Source organism: Anolis sagrei, chromosome 5 (genome assembly GCF_037176765.1).
Source record: "Anolis sagrei isolate rAnoSag1 chromosome 5, rAnoSag1.mat, whole genome shotgun sequence".
NCBI lineage: Eukaryota > Metazoa > Chordata > Lepidosauria > Squamata > Dactyloidae > Anolis > Anolis sagrei.
In genome coordinates, this window is record NC_090025.1 from 141,511,663 (window position 1) to 141,532,225 (window position 20,563).

Genomic DNA, 20,563 nt, shown 5'->3' on the forward strand with positions numbered 1-20,563 from the left:
CTGGGTGGTCCAAGGGTGCATCAGATCTGTTGCTGCTGCCACACTTCTGCCATAAAGCAGCTCTCTCTCAGAAGCTTACTGGGGACCTCACATTTTTGGTCACATTGTGCATTGCCAAAAGTAACATCACGGGAAATGTGATGTCCCCAGTAAGCCTCTGGGAATAATTGCCTGTATGGCAGTGGTTCTCAACCTTCCTAATGCCGCGACCACTTAATACCATTCCTTATGTTGTGATGACCCCAACCATAAAATTATTTGCATTGCTACTTCACAACTGTAATTTTGCTACTGTTATGAATCGTAATGTAAATATCTGATTAGCAGGATGTATTTTCATTCACTGGACCAAATTTGGCACAAATACCCGATACACTCAAATTTGAATACTGGTGGGCTTGGGGAGGGGATTGATTTTGTCATTTGGGAGTTGTAGTTACTGGGATTTATAGTTCACCTACAATCAAAGGGCATTCTGGCTCCCACCAACAATAGATTTGGGCCAAATTTCCCACACAGAACCCCCATGTCTTGAAGGGACTTGCTGATGCGAGCCTCCCTCCAACCTTGCACACACATGCACACCACGCTACCATGCACTGAGAATGCCTGTTTTCCATCCCTGCTTGGAGTCTCATAAATAGCCTTTCCCTTGTCTGAGAGGCCGGCTGAGAGGCTGGCCAATCACAGCAGAGGAGAGCGTTTTTCTGGGAAGATCCACTGCCTGTGGAAGAGAAGGACAGGCAGAGAGATCTTCGGTCTTCTCTGTCAAAGGGGTTCCTATTACCATCAGACATATGCGTTTTCTGATGGCCTTTGGCGACCCTTCTGAAACCCCCTCATGACCCCACAAGGGGTCCCGACCCCCAGGTTAAGAAACGCTGCTGTATGGCAATAATGTAATGGTGGGGCAGTTGTTTGTGTGGAAAGGATCTAATCCAGTCCGATTCAGCAGGATCATTCTGGAGCATCCAGGTAAATCCTGTAAACACAGATTAATGGCTGAATGTGGTGGCTGTGCTGTGAATCCAGCCATGCATAATGTGCTCCCCATAACAGCAGAGCTGTGGATCCACTTTACTTTGGTCATATAGGCACAGCCTAAGCCACACATTTCTAGAGAATGTATTTTGGGCACAGTGATCCCTGACTTTATCATGATTTGGGGCTGCCATTGAAAATTGTTTAGATGATGCAGTACAAGTTGTTGTCTAGCTGACCTTCAGAGTTAAATTATCCCTGGTCCTAAACCAACTGCTCTGGATTTCAGTTTCTTTCTGCAGTAAATTCAATGTGCTGGTTATGAAATATGAATGACTTGGGATCAGGATATATGAAAGATAGTCTCCTCCCAGGTAAATAAGCCTCCCTGGAATTTGAGGTTTTTGACCAAGATTCCCCTGCATGTCCCACAACCTCATGGAGTTAGGTTGGTGAGTACAAGAGACTTCCCAAGGTAAGACAATCCTGATCTATCTTTACTAAACTTTTTGAAGGCAGGTAAAACTATATTCTACATTGCTTGTTTAGTCTCCCCTGAATAAGTAAGTAATGTCTCCTTGCCTGACCCCTCTCAGTTCACTTTAAGAGCAGCTGGATTAGACTAAAGTCATCTATTCAGCTTCAGACTGGGGCCAAGGAGAATGGCATTTCCACCCCTTTCCTGCTTATGACAAAGATTTACATGAGAGGTCCTGCTTTCAGTTCTCAAACCTTTGCTCAATGATGGGAGAAATGTCATCCTTCTTGTGTCCTGATCAGAAACTGAATGGACCTGCTTCATCTGGGTATGTTTAGCCTGCAGAAGAAAAGGTTGAGAAGAGACATAATAGCCATGTTTTAAATATTTGAAAGAATGTCATAAGGAAGAGGGAGCTGTTTTCTGATGCCCTGGAAACTAGGATTCAGAGCAATGGGTTCAAATTCTAGGAAAAGAAATTCTACCTAAATATTTGGAAGAACTTCCTGACCACACAAGCTGTTCAACCGTGGAATTCTCTGCCTCAAAGCATGTTGGAATTCCCTCCTTGAGGGGTTTTTAAACATAGGCTGGATGGCCATCTGCTGAGGTGCTTTGATTGTGTTTTTCCTGCATGGCAGGGAGTTGGCCCATGTGGTGTCTTCCAACTCTATGTATCTATGATTTGACCTGATCCTACTGAAGGTTCTTAAGGTGGGCTGAAATGCCATTTGCATAATTTAATAGTAAAACTCCATATGTGGTTATGGATCTGTAACTCTAGGTTATGAATCTACAATTACAATACTGAAAGACTTTGCCTTTTAAAGACGATTTTAAAGAACATTATATTCTCTTGTATTTTTCTATTGCAATTTTATTGTATATTGCTCTGGGCGCCCCAGAGGGCTGGAAAGTGATTTATTAAGCAAACAAACAAAATACCAAACAGAACAAGAATGTTTTTTGCTGTCTACTCCAATGCTCTTCTTTGGGAGGGAATTTCATAAACTTGCAGGCTGACGTTTGCACCAGTCAAACCAATTGTACTGCAGCAGGTCATATAACAAGGACTTCAAAGGTGATCTCAGCCAATGGGCAAGTTCACTGTGAGGGAAATGTGCTTTCAGATATATTGATCCTCAAGGAGCTACAAGGCTTGGATAAAGGTTCCTTCTAATAACAAATGCTCTGGGTTTAGGCTAGAAAAACAAACATAAGCACATGACAAGAACATATGCACAGAAGAAAAAGAAAAGTGGCACAAAACCAATAAAAAGAATAAATAAATTACTATCATTTATAGGGCTGAGTTTTAGCACAGCAGGTTAACTGCCAGTTGCAGTAAACCTTGTCAATCGGAAGGTTGACAGTTCAAAGCCCAGGTCAGGGTGAGTACCTGGCCTTTCAGCCCAGCTTCTGCCCACGTAGCAGAGTGAAAACAAATCTGAGTAGATAAATAGGTACTGCTCTAAAAGCAGGGAGGTATTAAGGCACCCATAAGGAAATGCCCCAAAAATGCCAGTGATTTGATCAAAAGGAGGAAGTTTATGAAAAAAGCTCTTTGGCAGGGAAGATGGAGTGACAGCACGCCCCCCGTCCCCGCCCCCGGAGCTGGAACTGAACACAGCCTTCAAGATGCTGAAGATGGGAACGTCTATATATACCTCTTTCTATGTACAGTTGTCTGTCTTGTCATTGTATAATCGACATTGAATGTTTGCCATATATGTGTTCTGTGATCTGTCTTGAGTCCCCTTCAGGGTGAGAGGGTGGAATAGAAATACTGTAAATAAATAAATAAATAAAATTTTCTCAGGACAAGTGTAACGAGACAGGGTGGGCATTTCCAAGGGTCTATATACCAAGACCTTGGATATCCCACCTCTTTCTACATAGAACATATATGTATGTGCATGTAAGGTAATACAAGGAGAGTGAGGAATCAAACCTCACAAACTCATTGACTTGTAGTTCTCACCTGAAACACACTATCTCTGTCTCTGTGTCTCCTTTCTTTATATGTGTTTGTTACAGGATGCAATTTTTAGATGTCTGTTTATTTCTTCAATGTGTAACCCAAACTGGAGTCAATGTGTAGCTTCCAACTTCTCCTCACAGGTTACATCAATATAATCTCCAATTGATTTCCAGCTCTGTAACTTTAGTCCTGTAACTTGACATGAGACATATATATATATATATATATATATATATATATATATATATTGAAACAAAGAAATATTTATTAATGAATTCCTTTGCACATAAGCTTATCTGTTACAAAGTACTTTATTTCAGTTCCACTTGGATATTATTATAACTGTCTTTCACTCTGTTGAATACATAAAGATTGTTATTACATAATTTTCAAAACAGTGTAATCTATTTCTACTCGGTTAAACCACTTTCTTCTCCTTCAAAATGTATTTTTCCTCAGCCTCCTGGCTGGTTAGCATATGACTTTTAGTTACTCTCTTCCATCAATAGTTTGACTGAAAACTTAGTCCCAAAGGAATCTCTGTCTCTCAGTTTTACTTAACTGAGAATTTAGACTTATATTATTTTTTTCTTTACGTCAATATCACAATGGAAGTTACAAACTTAAATACCAATCCTCTTCCCTCTGGCTCCTAGCTAGAGACTCTCCTACTTTTTCTAACTCCGCCCCTTTTCCTGCTAGCCACTCAAAAATGGATGCATTTCTACTGCAAAGGCTATATATCCATGATGACCAATCAAATGTAACCAGCTCCTGACTGCCCTTACCATAATATCAACACTAATAAACATAGATAAAAAAGCTTCATTATAACTAGCTTTTACATTACAACAAGCTTTTCAGAAGATAGGATAGATGATATAAGAGTATTAGAAGATTTCCAAGGTCATGTGGCTGGCATGACTACATGGAGAGCCATTACATGTAAATGGCATGTATATACAATATACATGCCATTTAAAATGGAAAGCACCCTTTTGTGTTTTCATATTTTTAAATTTTCCTTCATTGTTAACTCTTTACAACAATAGTCATATAGAACAAACCTGTTATAGCCAATAATGTAAGCCACATAAGCAGTTTTTCAAAATTGATATTTGTTTTGGCAGATTTTTGGAAATGTACAGGTCATAACACAATAACTCAGGTCTTAATGCAACAATTCCAAATGTGTGTGGTTGAATTCTTTGTGTTCTGTAGGACTTTCTCACATCCCACAAGAATCCTGCCACTGGGGACATAGATTTTCTGGAATGGTTTGATACATAAAGAACGCTCCTTGAGCCATTTTCTACTGGTTTGGTTAAGCCCTCAGCAGTAGCTGCTCATGGGAGCTCTGTGGGTACATTCCTCAACTGCTAATTGTTAAATGACATACATAATGAAGCACTGGAATGAACAAACTTCAAGCTTTTTTTTTAAAGGCTTCAGAATCAACTCACAGACCTCAAACAAAGCCAACAGTTTTGAATGTACACAATAAACAGTTTGCAAACCACAGACATAGTCCATCAAGTCAGTGTTCGTTCCAGAGCAGTTTACTGAGGTGCTGTCAAAACATATTATGTCAGATTGCAGAACTCAATTTCTGTAGCAGTGGAAGCTGAAACACCAAGCTTGGTAGTGTATTTTAATGAAGGGTAAGACTAAAGTTGAAACTAGGTAGGCTCAGCTACATCATTTTATGATTTAACTCCTTATACCTTTGAGAATTTTTTTGAGGTGGACTTTACCTCAATGTAAATTGATGCAAATGTGTACTTTACTTCTTTGTGGCAAAGAGATTTTGGATAATTGAGTTTTTAATCTTCATTCATCTGATATGAGCTGTGATTTGTATTATTTATGCCTACCTCATATATGTCAATAATAAAAGGACCAAGGCACTGACATCTCCGGCCCATCTTTTATTCGGATATCACCCAGCATGACAATGCCTTAAATCAAGGAACAGCTTTCTAAGATCTACAGACATATTCACAGGAACACCTTAGCAAGTTAGAGTCCAAAAGTGGCAGGTTAAAACCTCAATACATGTGAAATGAAACCGCTACCAATAAATATTTGGGAAGAAATGGAGAGGACAGGACATTGCCACCAATGAATACTGGAATGACGTTGAAGTGTGATAAAGAGGAGGGTAGTTGTGGCTGAGCACTAGTATATGTATATAATATCATGTCTTGCTTGTTTGTGTCTCTTTACTATGTACAACTCAATACCATATCCAGCTCCAAATATGATCTTCAGCCGTCTTCCTATAGAATATCTTCACTTCAGTAACTTGACACAAGTCTTTATTGTAATAATTGAACAAAGAAATGTTTATTTATGGATACTCAGGCACATAAAGTGTAATGGTTACAGTTGACTTTTATTATTATGAGCACATGAAACATTTAAAATGTAACTCTTTCTCAGTCTCCTGACTGGGTATCTTAAATACTGTAGTTTCTTCTTCTTATCAATAGTTTTACTGTAAATTCTATTTCCCAGATAACACTTTTCTCCTCAGTCCCATTGACTGACATCTAAGCACACAATTCTGCCACTGAAGACACAATATAATATTGGGAACTCTTTCCCCTAGTGCTCAGACTAGATTCTGTTTCAAAAATTGGTTCCTTTGACACTTAAAATCAAGGCACCTTCTTATTTTACTCCAGCTGCCATATGGCCAGAGACATCTTCCCTTTAACTCACCTGGCTAAAATTGGCTCATATTTTAATATGTCCACTCTCCTGTTGTCAGTTAGCTCCACCCCTTTTTCCACCTGGCTCTTCTGAAATGGATACATTTTTACCACAGGAGCTTTGCTACTATGGCAATGCACCAACCAATCAGCTATAGCTAAGGCTGGCCTGCACTTGTCATATACAAACATTAATAAACACATACATTATAATTCGATATTTAATTACAACATGATTGATACCGGATGAGACATTCTCTCCTGGGCATACAGAAGACTGGGCAACTTAGAAAGTGTTGAACAGATGTACTTTCCTCAGAGATTTGTAGACTTTTAAAGAAGTGGATTCTCTGGCAAAAGCAATTATCACTGTCCTTGGTCTTTGTTTTTGCTGGTTTTTATCTTTTTTAACATATGAGGGTATTCTGTGTGCACACTCGATGTCATCTGGCATAGCTGGTACTTCAAATTCCTCCCACCAGTCAGTCAAGGATGCACAGTTAATCTTAAGAAATGGGGCTACAAAGTGGAGTCCACAACATGTGAGTGTGGAGAAGAGCAAACCACAGGCCACTTGCTACAATGCAGTCTTCTCACAGCGACACCAGAGGCACTCCAAGTGGTCTGCTTCTGGTCAAAAGAAATCTAGTATAATGCCAAATTTAAATGTTATTTGTGTAAATGTGAACTATGCATGATTTTCATTCCGCCACAATTTCTACTCGATAAGTTCTGAACAAACATACAGAAGACTGCAGTCTTATGTGCAAAGAAGCCCTATTGAAATGAATATTGAAATAAGTATGGCTCGTTATAACTGTACCCTCAATTAGCTTCTGACACAATAAATAAAATAAACCTCATACTTTTGTTTTCAACGAGCCATACTTATTTCAATATTCATTTCAATAGGGCTTCTTTGCACATAAGGCTGCAGTCTTCTGTATGTTTGTTCAGAACTTATCGAGTAGAAATTGTGGCGGAATGAAAATCATGCATAGTTCACGTTTTTACCAGTCCACACACTCTCTTGCCAGAGAAAGAAAATATGTCTCACAGATGATCAGTAAAGAACAAGGAGTTTACTCTTTGTAATGCAGAGCAACGTATCTAGTCATGTGAACAGTTGCATTGACTCACACAATGGCCTTTGAGAGAGATTCAAATGGTCTTGAGGTGTCAATGTGGAAGATCTTTTTTCAGCAGCTCATGAACCAAGAAATTGTCTCTCTGTAAGCTCCTGCATAGCTAAAACCTAAATATGTAACTGTTGCCAAAACTGCCAGGCTCAGCTAGTGTCTTGGGCATAGCCCAACCAATCACCTTTGCGTTTTGCATTTCCAGTTAACACACTCACCAACTGATTTTTACATGCCCTAACAGAAATTACCTTACAATCAATACACATAGGATTAAGGTTTTGCTTCTTGACCCTATGTAAGTTAAGGACAATGTGCCTTACTCTAAGAAATATACATTTATTTGGCTTTGCCAGATAAATAAATAAATAAAGCCAAAACGGGCATCTGGAAATATGGGAATGGGGTGCATTTACACTTTTATTGCCCAGGTGAAAATACTTTTCAAAGAACTTAAAAATCTTAAGTCTTAACAAATGTTTCAAAAAGGTCCAACCTTATGAAATCTATTAGATGCTAAGCTTGGCAGCTCATCAGTTGCAAAAAGAAACAAAACACTAAAATAAACAAAGTGCTGCTGGATAATTATGACTCAGACAAACCAGAGCACAAAACACAAATCACTTCCACAGTAGCCAAGATTGCTCCATAAAATGTGGCAGCCAACTCTCTGTGAATGGGAAGAAATGCCAAGCCTTGCTTCCATCGGTGCCAAGTGTAAAAGTGCCAAGACCCATCATCACAGAATGTATAATATCAAATGCAGGCAGTTAACTGAGGCAAAAACAATTACAATTGTTCATATACATGGGAATGAAGGATTTAGAGGTGCTCTCAGCAAAATGTCCTTCAGTGACCATCCCAAAAGGTTCATTTGGTGTTTGTGGTTGGTTGCAGTTGTGTTTGAAACTGCCTGCAACTTGGGAACAACCCATTACACACAATCATTAGCATCCAACTTGTTAGTTGTTTGGGTAATGAGGAATTAACAATGTCACTATGAAAAATTAGTCACTAGTTTAAATTGTATTTTATTTCTCATGCCAGTAAGGTAATGCTCAAGATCCTGCAAGGAAGACTCCAGCAATACATGGAGCGAGAGTTGCCAGATGTTCAAGCTGGGTTTAGAAAAGGCAGAGGAACGAGAGACCAGATTGCCAATATCCGCTGGATAATGGAGCAAGGCAGGGAGTTTCAGAAAAACATCTACTTCTGCTTCATTGACTATTCTAAAGCCTTTGACTGTGTGGATCATAATAAATTGTGGCAAGTTCTTGGTGGGATGGGCATACCAAGCCACCTTGTCTCTCTCCTGAGGAATCTGTCCAAGGACCAAGTAGCAACAGTAAGAACTGACCACGGAACAACAGACGGGATTCAAGATTGGGAAAGGCGTACGGCAAGGCTGCATACTCTCACCCAACCTTTTTAACTTGTATGCAGAACACATCATGCGATGTGCGGGGCTGGATGAATGCAAAGCTGGGGTGAAAATTGCTGGAAGAAACATTAACAACCTCAGATATGCAGATGACACCACTCTGATGGCCGAAAGCGAGGAGGAGCTGAGGAGCCTTCTAATCAAGGCGAAAGAAGAAAGCGCAAAAGCCGGGCTGCAGCTAAACGTCAAAAAAACCAAGATTATGGCAACAAGAATGATTGACAACTGGAAAATAGAGGGAGAAACCATGGAGGCCGTGACAGACTTTGTATTTCTAGGTGCAAAGATTACTGCAGATGCAGACTGTGGCCAGGAAATCAGAAGACGCTTACTTCTTGGGAGGAGAGCAATGTCCAGTCTCGATAAAATAGTGAAGAGTAGGGACATCAGACTGGCAACAAAGATCCGCCTAGTCAAAGCCATGGTATTCCCTGTAGTAACCTACGGATGTGAGAGCTGGACCTTAGGGAAGGTTGAGCGAAGGAAGATCGATGCTTTTGAGCTGTGGTGTTGGAGGAAAGTGCTGAGAGTGCCTTGGACTGCGAGAAGATCCAACCAGTCCATCCTCCAGGAAATAAAGCCCGACTGCTCACTGGAGGGAAAGATACTAGAGACAAAGTTGAAGTACTTTGGCCACATCATGAGGAGACAGGAAAGCCTAGAGAAGACAATTATGCTGGGGAAAGTGGAAGGCAAAAGGAAGAGGGGCCGACCAAGGGCAAGATGGATGGATGGCATCCTTGAAGTGACTGGACTGACCTTGAGGGAGCTGGGGGTGGTAACGGCCGACAGGGAGCTCTGGCGTAGGCTGGTCCATGAGGTCACGAAGAGTCGGAGACGACTGAACGAATGAACAACAACAACAGTGCCTGCCTAGTATTTTGCTTGGGACTTATGTTTTCGCAAACGTACTTATATGTGTGTAAAATTGAATTAAGTGCTTTCACAAGATATATATTCATTTAGTGGCTTTTGTAGTGCTACAATGTACACTCCATGGTGAAATAGTGGTGTGTCTCATACACAGTGGGCACTGATGTGCCTCCAGACACCATCTAGTAAGTGCTGGACCATAATAGGAGCCTCAGAAATGCATCAGAAGTGATAAATGCACATCAGAAATGCCTGATGCACATTGGAGCACTCTTACCAGGGCTCGAGTTCACACCTTTGCGATTTACTAACAGGGTTTTGTTGGATTTCTGCAACATACCTATGGATCCAAGAACTTACAAAACGAAGTGTGATGTAGGATCTCGGCCTATATTATTAGTATTTTTGTTTCAACAAGTAACATTTTCTAGTTACTTCAATATATTAGGAGATGGATCATTTTGTAGCATTTTGATCAAATGCTCAAGGATTTCAAAACAATAAAAAAAAACTAAGAAGTGATTGATGCAGTAATGTGTAAAACCATTCTATCTCCATGCTAAATGAGGAACACATTACAATGTGTGTCTGTCTCTGTGTGTAACACAAAGTCCTTAGCCTTTGCAATTGTGATTATTCCTAAAATTGTCATAATTAAACTGATACAGTATTGATTTTGGACATAGAATAATGTAGTTGGAAGGACCACAAAGGCTATCCAGTCCAACCTCTGCTATGTAGGAATACACAAGCTCTCTTGACAGACAGTCATCCAGGCTCTGCTTAAGAACCACCAGAGAAAGAGAACCCACCACACTCTGATGCAGCATATTCCATTGTCAAACAGCTCTTACCATTAAGAGGTTCATCCTAATGTTTAGGTGAAATCATTTTTCCTATATTTTGAATCCATTGCTCCATGTCCTAGTCTCTGAACATCAGAAAACAAGATTGCCCCTCCTGAGTGTGACATGCTTTCAAATATTTAAACATGGCTAACATGTCACCTCGTAACCTTCCTTTCTCAAAGCTAAACATACCCAATAATAATAATAATAATAATAATAATAATAATAATAATGCCAGCCATAGATGCAGGCGAAAAGTTGTGTTGTTTATTTTATGTGTGGAACTCTGGAGTACCTTTGTCAGTCCACCCAAGTCCCTTTGGGGTATAAATAAATATTACTACTAATATACTACCACTGAACCAACATTGGTCTACATACTACTACTTTGAGTAGCACTGATCTAAATCTTAGCTGGAAATTATCTTGACCTTATTTAATGTTTCAATGGTGTCTTATTCTATTATCCATCCATATTTTCAAAGACCCATAACGATAGCATATAAGAATGTACAATGAACGTTGCAGAATAGGGACTTCAGTAAACAAAACAAAACAGAGCTTTTCATTTCAAGCTTTCTTCATAAACAATTTGATGAGACCCTGTTACATTATGGGTTTACATGCTTTTCTTGGTATGCATGGAATATGAAGTTTTATTTATTTCCAATGTAAACACAAGTGTGCTTTTCCTATATATGGTGAAAGTAATTGCCCATCTAAAACAAACTGTAATTTAATTCTGTATGAAATAATTGTATTTATGTTCCTAAAATACTTCTGGGCAAAGTGACAAAATTAGTATTTTGTATGTAAAAATACATTTTGAGAAATTCTCATTGAATTATTTGAGTTTATGTGGTAATATCAAATTTAAAAATAAACTAGCATAAACTAGACTTGCTGATTATTTTGCAGTGTCCACGAAAAAATGTAATGGGATGGCAGTTTAAATGTAATTATTTTGACAAAAAGATACATCTAACTGTTTACTTCATCTAGAATAGCCCAATGCAAATACTGGTTTAAGAAGCCCCCTTCATTCAATGCTAGAACTAAGGGCCCTTCCAGACAGATCCTATATCCCAGGATCTGATCCCAGGTTTTCTGTTTATCTCAGATTATCTGGCAGTGCTGACTCATATAATCCAGTTTAAAGCTGAAAACCTGGGATCTGATCCTGAGATATTGGGCCTGTCTGGAAGGGTCCTAACAATTGGGTTTAGTCTTTAAAAAAAACCCCTAACTTTGAACATATAGGATTCAGTAAGACACTAAATCTAAATAACATATCCTGGAACCTAAGCCTTTTATTCACCTAACAGTACCACTTTGTTTTGAGACTTTTGTAATCTTTCTTCATCCAAATACAGCCTTATACTCATTACACCATGCATGTACACCTTCCGAAGAGTTATCCATCCCAACAAAGGAGGGAAAGTTCCCCCCCCCCCCCCCCCAAAGGCTAGCCAAATAGAGAAAGAGAAAATGATTCTCTCATCATTTTCTATAGGCATGGATGGCTGGAGGATTCCAATAGCAATACAGAGGGGCTTGGGTTGTTGTGGAGGAAATATGCAAATATCAACTCTGCAATGGCCAAAAATAGACACCTGGTTAGGGATAACTTATATGGTCTCATGCATGGATTAACTGGGCAGCCACAGAGTTTCCAATATTCCCTGACCCCGTGGCAGCTGGATGCATTTGGACTTTTCCCACCCCAATGTCTGTTTTGTTTTGCATTTTTAACAGAGGCTTTGTATAATTCAAGCTGCAGATTTCTGACAGCAGTAGAACAAGAGCTCCTTGAGAAAAACTAGTAGACATTGAACGTGTGGCTTCCTTCCCCTGCATCCCTCATACACTATGTATATGAAAATACAAGTATTCCAAAGCTCCTGAAAAATCCAGAATCCAAAAACTTATGTTTCCAAGCATTCTGGATCACAAACCAGAAAGAGATACACCAACTCAATCCTCACCCAACCATGCCACTTTTATTGTTGTTTATTCATTCAGTCGCTTCCGATTCTTCATGATCTCATGGACCATGCCAGAGCTTCCTGTTGGCTGTCGTTACCCCCAGCTCCTTCAAGGTCGAGTCAGTCACTTCAAGGATAACATCCACCCATCTTGCCCTTGGTCAGCCCCTCTTCCTTTTGCCTTCTATTTTCCTCAACATCATTATCTTCTTCAAAGTATCCTGTCATCTCATTATATGGCCGAAGCACTTCACTTTGCCTTTAATATTCTTCCCTCCAGTGAGCAGTCGGGCTTTATTTCCTAGAGTATGAACTGGTTTGATCTTCTTGCAGTCTAAGGCACTCAGTATATTCCCCTAGCACCACAGTTCAAAAGCGTCTATCTTCCTTCGCTTAGCTTTGCTTATGGTCCAGCTCTCACATTCATAGGCTACTATGGGGAATACCACTGCTTTAACTATGCGGACCTTCATTGCCAGTGTGATATCTCTACTCTTTTATCAAGATTGGCCATTGCTCTCCTCGCAAGAACTAAACGTCTTCTGATTTCCTGGCTGCAGTCTGCTCCATGCCACTACCCAGTATTTATTATGTAGCTGGGGAAAAAGCAGTAGACTTCACTTTCTGACCATCAGAGTACAGATGATAATGGAATATGGATTCAATAAGATCTGAGCTGTTATGTGAGATATCAGTACATCTCAGCCAATGTCTTAAATCAAGAAATAGTTTTTTAAGATCTACAGAGATACTCGCAGGAACACCTCAGCAAGCAAGAGTCCAAAAGTAGTAGGCTAAAACCCAAAATCTCAATCCATGGCTGATACCAAACGAGAGACTCCCTCCTGGGCACACAGAAGACTGGGCGACTTGGAAGGGCTGAACAGACTGCATTCTGGTACCACGAGATGCAGAGCCAACCTTAAGAAATGGGGCCACAAAGTGGAGTCCACGACATGCAAGTGTGGAGAAGAGCAAACCACAGACCACCTATTACTATGCAGTCTGTGTCCTGCCGCATGCACAATGGAGGACCTTCTGCCAGTGACACCAAGTGGCCAGCTACTAGTCAAAGGACATTTAATATAATGCCAAGTTTCTAAACTTTGGGTTTTTTTAAAAAAAACAACAACATTACAACTATACCATTGGTTCACTCCTGATACGATAAATAAATTAAAAATACACAAAAGATAAAGGAGCATCTTTATTACATATGTAATGATCAGTATAAAAATGTTTATTACAAAGAGCTGTTTTGTGTACAATATATTATATTGCTATAAGCCAATGCAAAAACTTGAGTTCACACTTCATAGTTCTACTTTGTTTCCAATATATTATATTGTTTCAATACCACAACCACATCGTACTTAATACAGAGCATGATGCAGACATGGGGATTGGCTTTAAATTAGAAAACGTTTGTTTTATTAAACAAAACAGGTAAAATTCCATCATGCCAAAATTAAAATGAAATGTCCTACTTTTACAAACTATCTAGGCACAACCCAGAGGGGGAAACGGTGTGTTCCAGACCAGCATTTTTACACTCTCCCCCTTTTGTCAATTGATTCAGAGGAATTTCTGAAGAGGAAAGAAATTCTAACTCGACAAAGCGCTGAAATATAGTACAAAAAAGGAACTGTTCGAAAACACTGGAAACAAGAAGCCTATATAACTGAAGAAGCCTATATAAACTGTGCTAGAGAAGTCAAACTTAAAAGGAATAGTAAATATCAGCTCAGTGGTTTATAATGAAGCTAGTAAAATTCAGGCCAGTAATCTTAAAATGTAATGAACAGCATTTGAAACATTCAACACATGAAAGGTTAATGAAGGCTATGAACTTTGTGTAACATAAAACGTTTCAGATGTGGTGGTTCACCAGATATAATTGGATTCAGCAGGCTCTTGCCTCTCTTCGGCTTTCTTGGGTGAAGGTGTGTGCTGCTGCCTGTGCTTGGTGCCTGATGGCCTCAGGGCATTGACAAGGTTGGCTCCGTACCCTGAAAAGAAAAAGCCAGCTTAAGAGTAAAGAAAGAACAGGCTGTATGCCTTTATTCTTAATATTTCATACCAATTGGGTTTCCACTTGAATGTATAATACTTTTTCCAGTTTGTTAGCACCAAGTCTGCTCCAACTTTACAAATATATCTAAGGGCCCTTCCAGGCAGGCCCTATATCCCAGGATCTGATCCCAGGTTTCATGTTTATCCCAAATTATCTGGCAGTGCGGACTCATATAATCCTGTTTAAAGTAGAAAATCTGAGATCAGATCCTGGCATATAAGGCCTGCCTGGATGAGCCCTTAGAGCAGTGGTTCTCAACCTTCCTAATACCGCAACCCCTCATGTTGTGGTGACCCCCAACCATAAAATTATTTGCATTGCTACTTCATAACTGTAATTTTGCTACTGTTAAAAATTGTAATGTAAATATCTGAAATGCAGGATGTGTTTTCATTCACTGGACCAAATTTGGCACAAATACCCAATATACCCAAATTTGAATACTGGTTGAGTTAGGGGATTGATTTTGTCATTTGGGAGTTGTAGTTGCTGGGATTTCTAGTTCACCTACAATCAAAGAGCATTCTGAACTCCACCAACGATGAAATTGAACCAATCTTGGCCATAGGCCAACATTTCGTAGCTTTCAGCTTTAAAAAGAGTAATGCAAACAAAAATAGGAAAGTGAAGTGTTACTTTTGTAACAAACATTGGTGTCAGCAAGTAGTAACTTCTGCAAAACCTTGGAACCATAATTGTAACTAATTACTTTGTAAAAACAATGTTCTAAGGTCATGCTTTGTAGCATGCAACCCTTCCCTCCCTTCCAACAACAAAAGAATAAAATGGAAAGAGCCAATTTTTATTTTATTTTTGTGAGTACAATATAGTATGTTTATCACTATCAGAAACCAAATGGGAAAAAAACCCAATGTATTTATTTTGAAATAGAGGCTGAGCATTTTTGTCTGGAATTCCAAAATCCAAAATTCCAAATTAAAAATATTATCTAAAATTATCTCTAGGTTATGTGTCTAGAGTGTATATAAACATACATACTGTCACTGCCACCTCCTTTGCTTCAATCAGTCTTGGAATAGCCCCTTCACTCAAGACCATTGTTTAGAAATAAACTGGATGGAGAGGAAAACTGGATAGTAGGAGCCAAATGTACTGCTCAGGCGTGTTATGTCTATGTACCTAATACATGGTAGTAACCTTGGGTGATAGGGTTTCAACAGACAAGGATTACAATTATTGGCTGACATATTGGATATTGCCATCACCACTTACGTTTATTGCAGTGTCTTCCATGCCAACCTTCCTGACACTGGCATGTGTTGGGTTCAGTACAGGTCCCATATAATCCACAAGCTGGTTCACAGACAGCTGTAATAGGATATCTATGTTAATATTAGAATCTAGTGTCTTTATATCAAAGTCTTCAACATTTATGTCTCAAAATGTGGGTCCCCAGGTGTTTTGGCCTACAACTCCCAGAAATTCCAGCCAACTTACCAGCTGTTAGGACTTCTGGGAGTTGAAGGCCAAAGCATTTGGGGACCCACAGGTTGAGAACCACTGACCTAGATGATGTAATTTAACAAAAAAAAATATGAATCTTTATAGAACTGTTAAGAAAAAAGATCAAGTAGATTCAATACTCACGCTTTGAACAGAGATCTCCTTGGTAACCTTTAGAACACTTGCATTTGTTTTTGCCAGAACATTTACCTCCATTTCTACAAGGCTGGTGGCACTTGCCTAGAAAAGAGGATAGCAATATCTTTTATGCCTTCATATCAAAGTGATTAAAGACCATTAGAAGCATGACTGGGGCCACCACTATGGTCAATAATTACTGACCTCCCACATAAACTAGGTCAGGCTATACTGAAAGGAGGCAACTGAATTCTGAAGTAAAGCTACTTTGGGTTGGTATAATCTAATTTTTTATCCATACATGGGTATTCTGCTCTAAATTATCTCTGGAAGTAGTGTTCATTGGATTAGAACACCATTTGGGTTCTTCAATGCTTTTTATAAGTATGGGCTTCTTTGTAGTTTTTGGACTACATTAGTTATGATGGGGGATAATGGAAGATCTATAAGCAAAAAGCCACAGTTGCCCACCCTTTGCTTATAACATGTAATTAGCTTATATAGAGTGGGGGGAGGTATACCTATTTACTCAAAACTTTGAGATTGACTTTTGAGGAAACACATATAGGATTGGACTGTTAGACTGGAGCATCACAATCTTGCCTTTTTGTTCTATGGAAAGACCTAACTAAATTATTTTTATCAAGTTGACATCTATCTGACAGTGCACTGTACTTTGTCTTGATCTAAATCCACCCTTCTGTAGTTCACATAGGAAAATCACAGGTGCTTGCTGGGCAGAATGTGTGAAACTCCAGATGTTATTAGATAACAAACCCCATCAATCCTCTCCATCATTTATGCTAACTACGTGTTTCCCCAAAAAATCAGACACTGTCATACAGTATTTATTTTTCCTCAAGGAGACACATTATGGCTTATTTTCAGGGGATGTCTTATTTTTATTAAGTATGGTACAACAATCTACATTTATTCAAATGCTTCCTGAAGCTTTTCCCCATCCCTTGGTGTTTGTGTGGGGTGAGAGAGACCCACAGACTGTTGCTGGTCGGTGCTGGGGGAGAGGGATCCACAGTGCTAAGTAAAATGGCAGCCACAGCTTTGCTTCTTCTCCCTGAGGACACACAATACCTAAAGCAGAGCATCCTGCTCCTCACTTCACTGAGGAGACTTTTACTTTAACTTTCTATGAAAGTAAAGGTCTCCTCAGTGAAGTGAGGAGGAGGAGGACGTGCTGCATTAGGTACTGTATGCCCCCCTGAGGACAAACAATATCCCTCTATGCCTCAGCTTGCAGAATGCACAGAATGACCGGGACCTGACGGGGGAGCCGACCTTGTTGATGGGGCTGACCAAACCTCTCTAGTCACCTCCGAGATAGCAGCTGTCACGATGGAGCAGATGAGAAGGGTTGTCCATCTTCTTTATTACTCCATACCGGTACACTGCATAGCCACACCTATCACTCTGTCTTATTTTCAGGGTATGGCTTATATTGCACAAATGCTTAGAAATCCTGCTACTGTTTATTTTATGGGTATGTCTTATTTTCAGGGAAACATGGTAGTACTGATGGAAAATTGCAGTCCTACAACTTTTGAAGGACCACATAAACACCACACTCATGTTATATGGAATTCCTCCCGGTACTTCCTTTAACACGTATGACACATCTTTGCCCTCTTTACCTATGACTTCTGCATTGTTAGTGAATACACAAAAGTCAAAACATGACCCCCTAGGCAGACTGGTGCCTAAATCTCCTTTTGTCCACTTTCTTTTGGTATTTTAGGAAAGGCAAACACAATTGTTTTGAGTTAGTGGAGAAAACATAAAGTTGGGACTCACTAATTTCACACTGATCCCCTTCAAGTCCTGCAGGACAAATGCATTTCCCTGGATAAAAACAAGTTCCTCCATTGAAACAGGTGGTTGTGCAGTTTGCTAAGGGAGTTGAAAAAACAAGGCATTAAAATGTGCAGATTTAATAAAGAAAAATAAGGTATTGCTTTGATAAAGCAAACACAAAATTTGGAGTCCATTAAGCCAAAGGCCTGAATAAAGTAAATATCCTGACTTCAAGTTTTCAGTACGTATTCAAATGTCCCGGTTCCTGTTGCATGAACAAAACAAGTGCCATTTATACTGAAACACATATAGAAGTCCTTGAGAGTATATGCTCTCCATGCTTAGCAGAGCTGCAATAATGATGGCAAATATCAGCATGTCTTCGAGTTGACTTATCTGTTGGTAAATGTGTGTTCACTCTCTGCCATCATAAAGGGAAATCCAATTAATACAAATGGAGTGTGTCCCAGAATCCTTGCTTTATTCTTCCAAGTTCAATTTTTGTGGACAGTTAGCTAAGCCACATTGTTCTGAACTTGATGTTTCCCATTCAAAATTAATCTGACAAGAATGATAAAAGAATGGCAGAGTACAATCCTGTTTAAACTCTGGGCCAAACCAAATGTGATGGTAGAAACACGTTTCTTCCTATGTGTCCATTTAGTTTCCATAAAATCCAGGAAATTGTGCTGGGGAAACAATAAAAAAAAAGAGTATACAAAAAAATGGAGCCAAATTTTGCTTCCTTCTGCACTTTCTTCCACTCATAACATTGTTCTGGGCACTATTCTCTGTTTATAGCTGGAAACAAGAGTAAAGATCGGAGAGAAGTGCCAAGGGCAACCAACTGTACGGAAGTAACACGTAAAAGAGAAAGGCTCAGATGATGGGTTGTTGAAGGCTTTCATGGGTTGCTGTGAGTTTTCTGGGCTGTATGACCATGTTCCAGAAGCATTCCCTCCTGATGTTTGGCCCACATATATGGCAGACATCCTCAGAAGTTTATGTGCCTAGTTTCCAAGAGACCTCTCAATCTTTGAGGATGCCTGGACAGATGTGGGTAAAACGTCAGGAGATAATGCTTCTGGAACATCGTTGTACAGCCCGGAAAACTCACAGCAGCTCAAATAATATTTCCTATGTGCTCATCTTCTGGTGAAGCCTAACTTGCATCTATATATGTACCCAAAATGGGTGTCTATCATACTTAAGGGTGCATCACGATTATAGTTATATCAGTTTGATTCCACTTTAATTGTCATGACTCCCCATTCTATCATATCCTGGGGCTTGCCATTTGGTGAGGTATTTGGAATTCTCTGTTACAGAGATCTAGCACACTCCCTTGAATTACATTCTGAGAATGCAGAGTGTACCACGAAACTACAAATGCCAGGAGTTTTTAGGATGGAGCCATGACAGTTAAAGTACCCATCTACACTGCCATATAATGCAGTTTCAAACTGCATTATATGGCCAGTATAGTCTCATATAATGTGGTTTAGATGCAATGAAGTGCATTATATGAGTCTACACTGACCATAAAATGCAGTTTCAAACTGCATTACTTGGTAACATAAATGGGGCCAAAGTGGCAGCAAACTGCTGGGGGAGATTCGGTCTATAATTACATTTGTCATTAAGCAGCATACCTTTATCGCAATTGATGCCATAAAACCCTGGAGGACAGATACACAGTCCAGGCATAACACAGAGTCCACCATTCATGCAGTGTGGTGTACACAGAGCTGGATCAAAGAGAAGAAGGGGAAAACAACACCACAGTGAGTAGCTGGCACTAATGCAAGGGTTTACATATTAAGGTCTGCCCCACTATTGATAAGAGATTCCAGGATTGAGAGGCTGGGAATTTCTGCTTTATGGCAAAAGGCACCTTTTACCTTGCAAATGCTATAACTTCACAATGTTGTCTATAAACAGAGCCTACGTCTCTGAAATGTATCTACTGGAGTGAACAAATGTTTAGCTACAATCTGTGTTTCTGTCCATATCACCCTATATCAGAAGGAAATGATCAGTTTGATCATTGTTGGATCTACATGGCTAGACACATGAGAAGACCCCGCATTCAGTGAATGTATAAGAGGAGAGTGAGATTGCACTGATGCATGGAAATGTTATTTTTCAAGGCTACAACTTCCAGATTCCCCAGGCCACATTTACACTGCCATATAATGCAGTTTGAAACTGCATTATATAATCAGCGTAAACTCATATAATGCAGTTCAATGAAATTAAACTTCATTGTATGAATAAAAAAAGTGCACATAGGGTAATTTGCAGATGCATTGGTAGAAAAATGGCTGAAATAGATTCTCAATGCAGCCTTCCCCCAACTGTCACTGTCTAGATGCATCCAATTACAGCAGTGGTTCCCAACCTTTTTTTGACCAGGGACTACTTGACCAGGGACCACTTGACCAGAGACTACTTTGACCAGGGACCATTCTCCAACATTGGTACTAAAAGGGTGACAAATCAGTTTTTGGTCAACTTTAGATTCAATTTGGTTAGTTGGAGTGCTGATACAGAAATTGCATTGGATAGACCACATCAGCTCTAGTTTCTGATACAGAACCTATGCTATCCAGTGGTAGCCATCTGCTCGCCCACATAA

The 20,563-nt window shown here is 39.6% G+C and overlaps 1 protein-coding gene across 2 annotated transcripts in view; it reads right to left on the reverse strand.

Moving 5' to 3' along the window:
• Positions 1–13,634: 13,634 nt before the first annotated feature.
• The window catches only part of WIF1 (WNT inhibitory factor 1), a 50,557-nt gene continuing 43,628 nt past the window's right edge, over positions 13,635–20,563 (reverse strand). Inside the window, exons 6-10 of one of the 2 annotated variants that reach the window (XM_060777517.2) lie at positions 19,578–19,673; positions 17,926–18,021; positions 16,123–16,218; positions 15,748–15,843; positions 13,635–14,449 (exon numbers count right to left, since the gene is read on the reverse strand). In XM_060777517.2, the coding sequence (XP_060633500.1) occupies positions 14,325–14,449; positions 15,748–15,843; positions 16,123–16,218; positions 17,926–18,021; positions 19,578–19,673 (509 nt within the window). In that variant the 3' untranslated portion in view covers positions 13,635–14,324. The remainder of the gene's footprint in view (positions 14,450–15,747; positions 15,844–16,122; positions 16,219–17,925; positions 18,022–19,577; positions 19,674–20,563) is intronic. The other variant, XM_067469088.1, reaches the window with a different exon arrangement.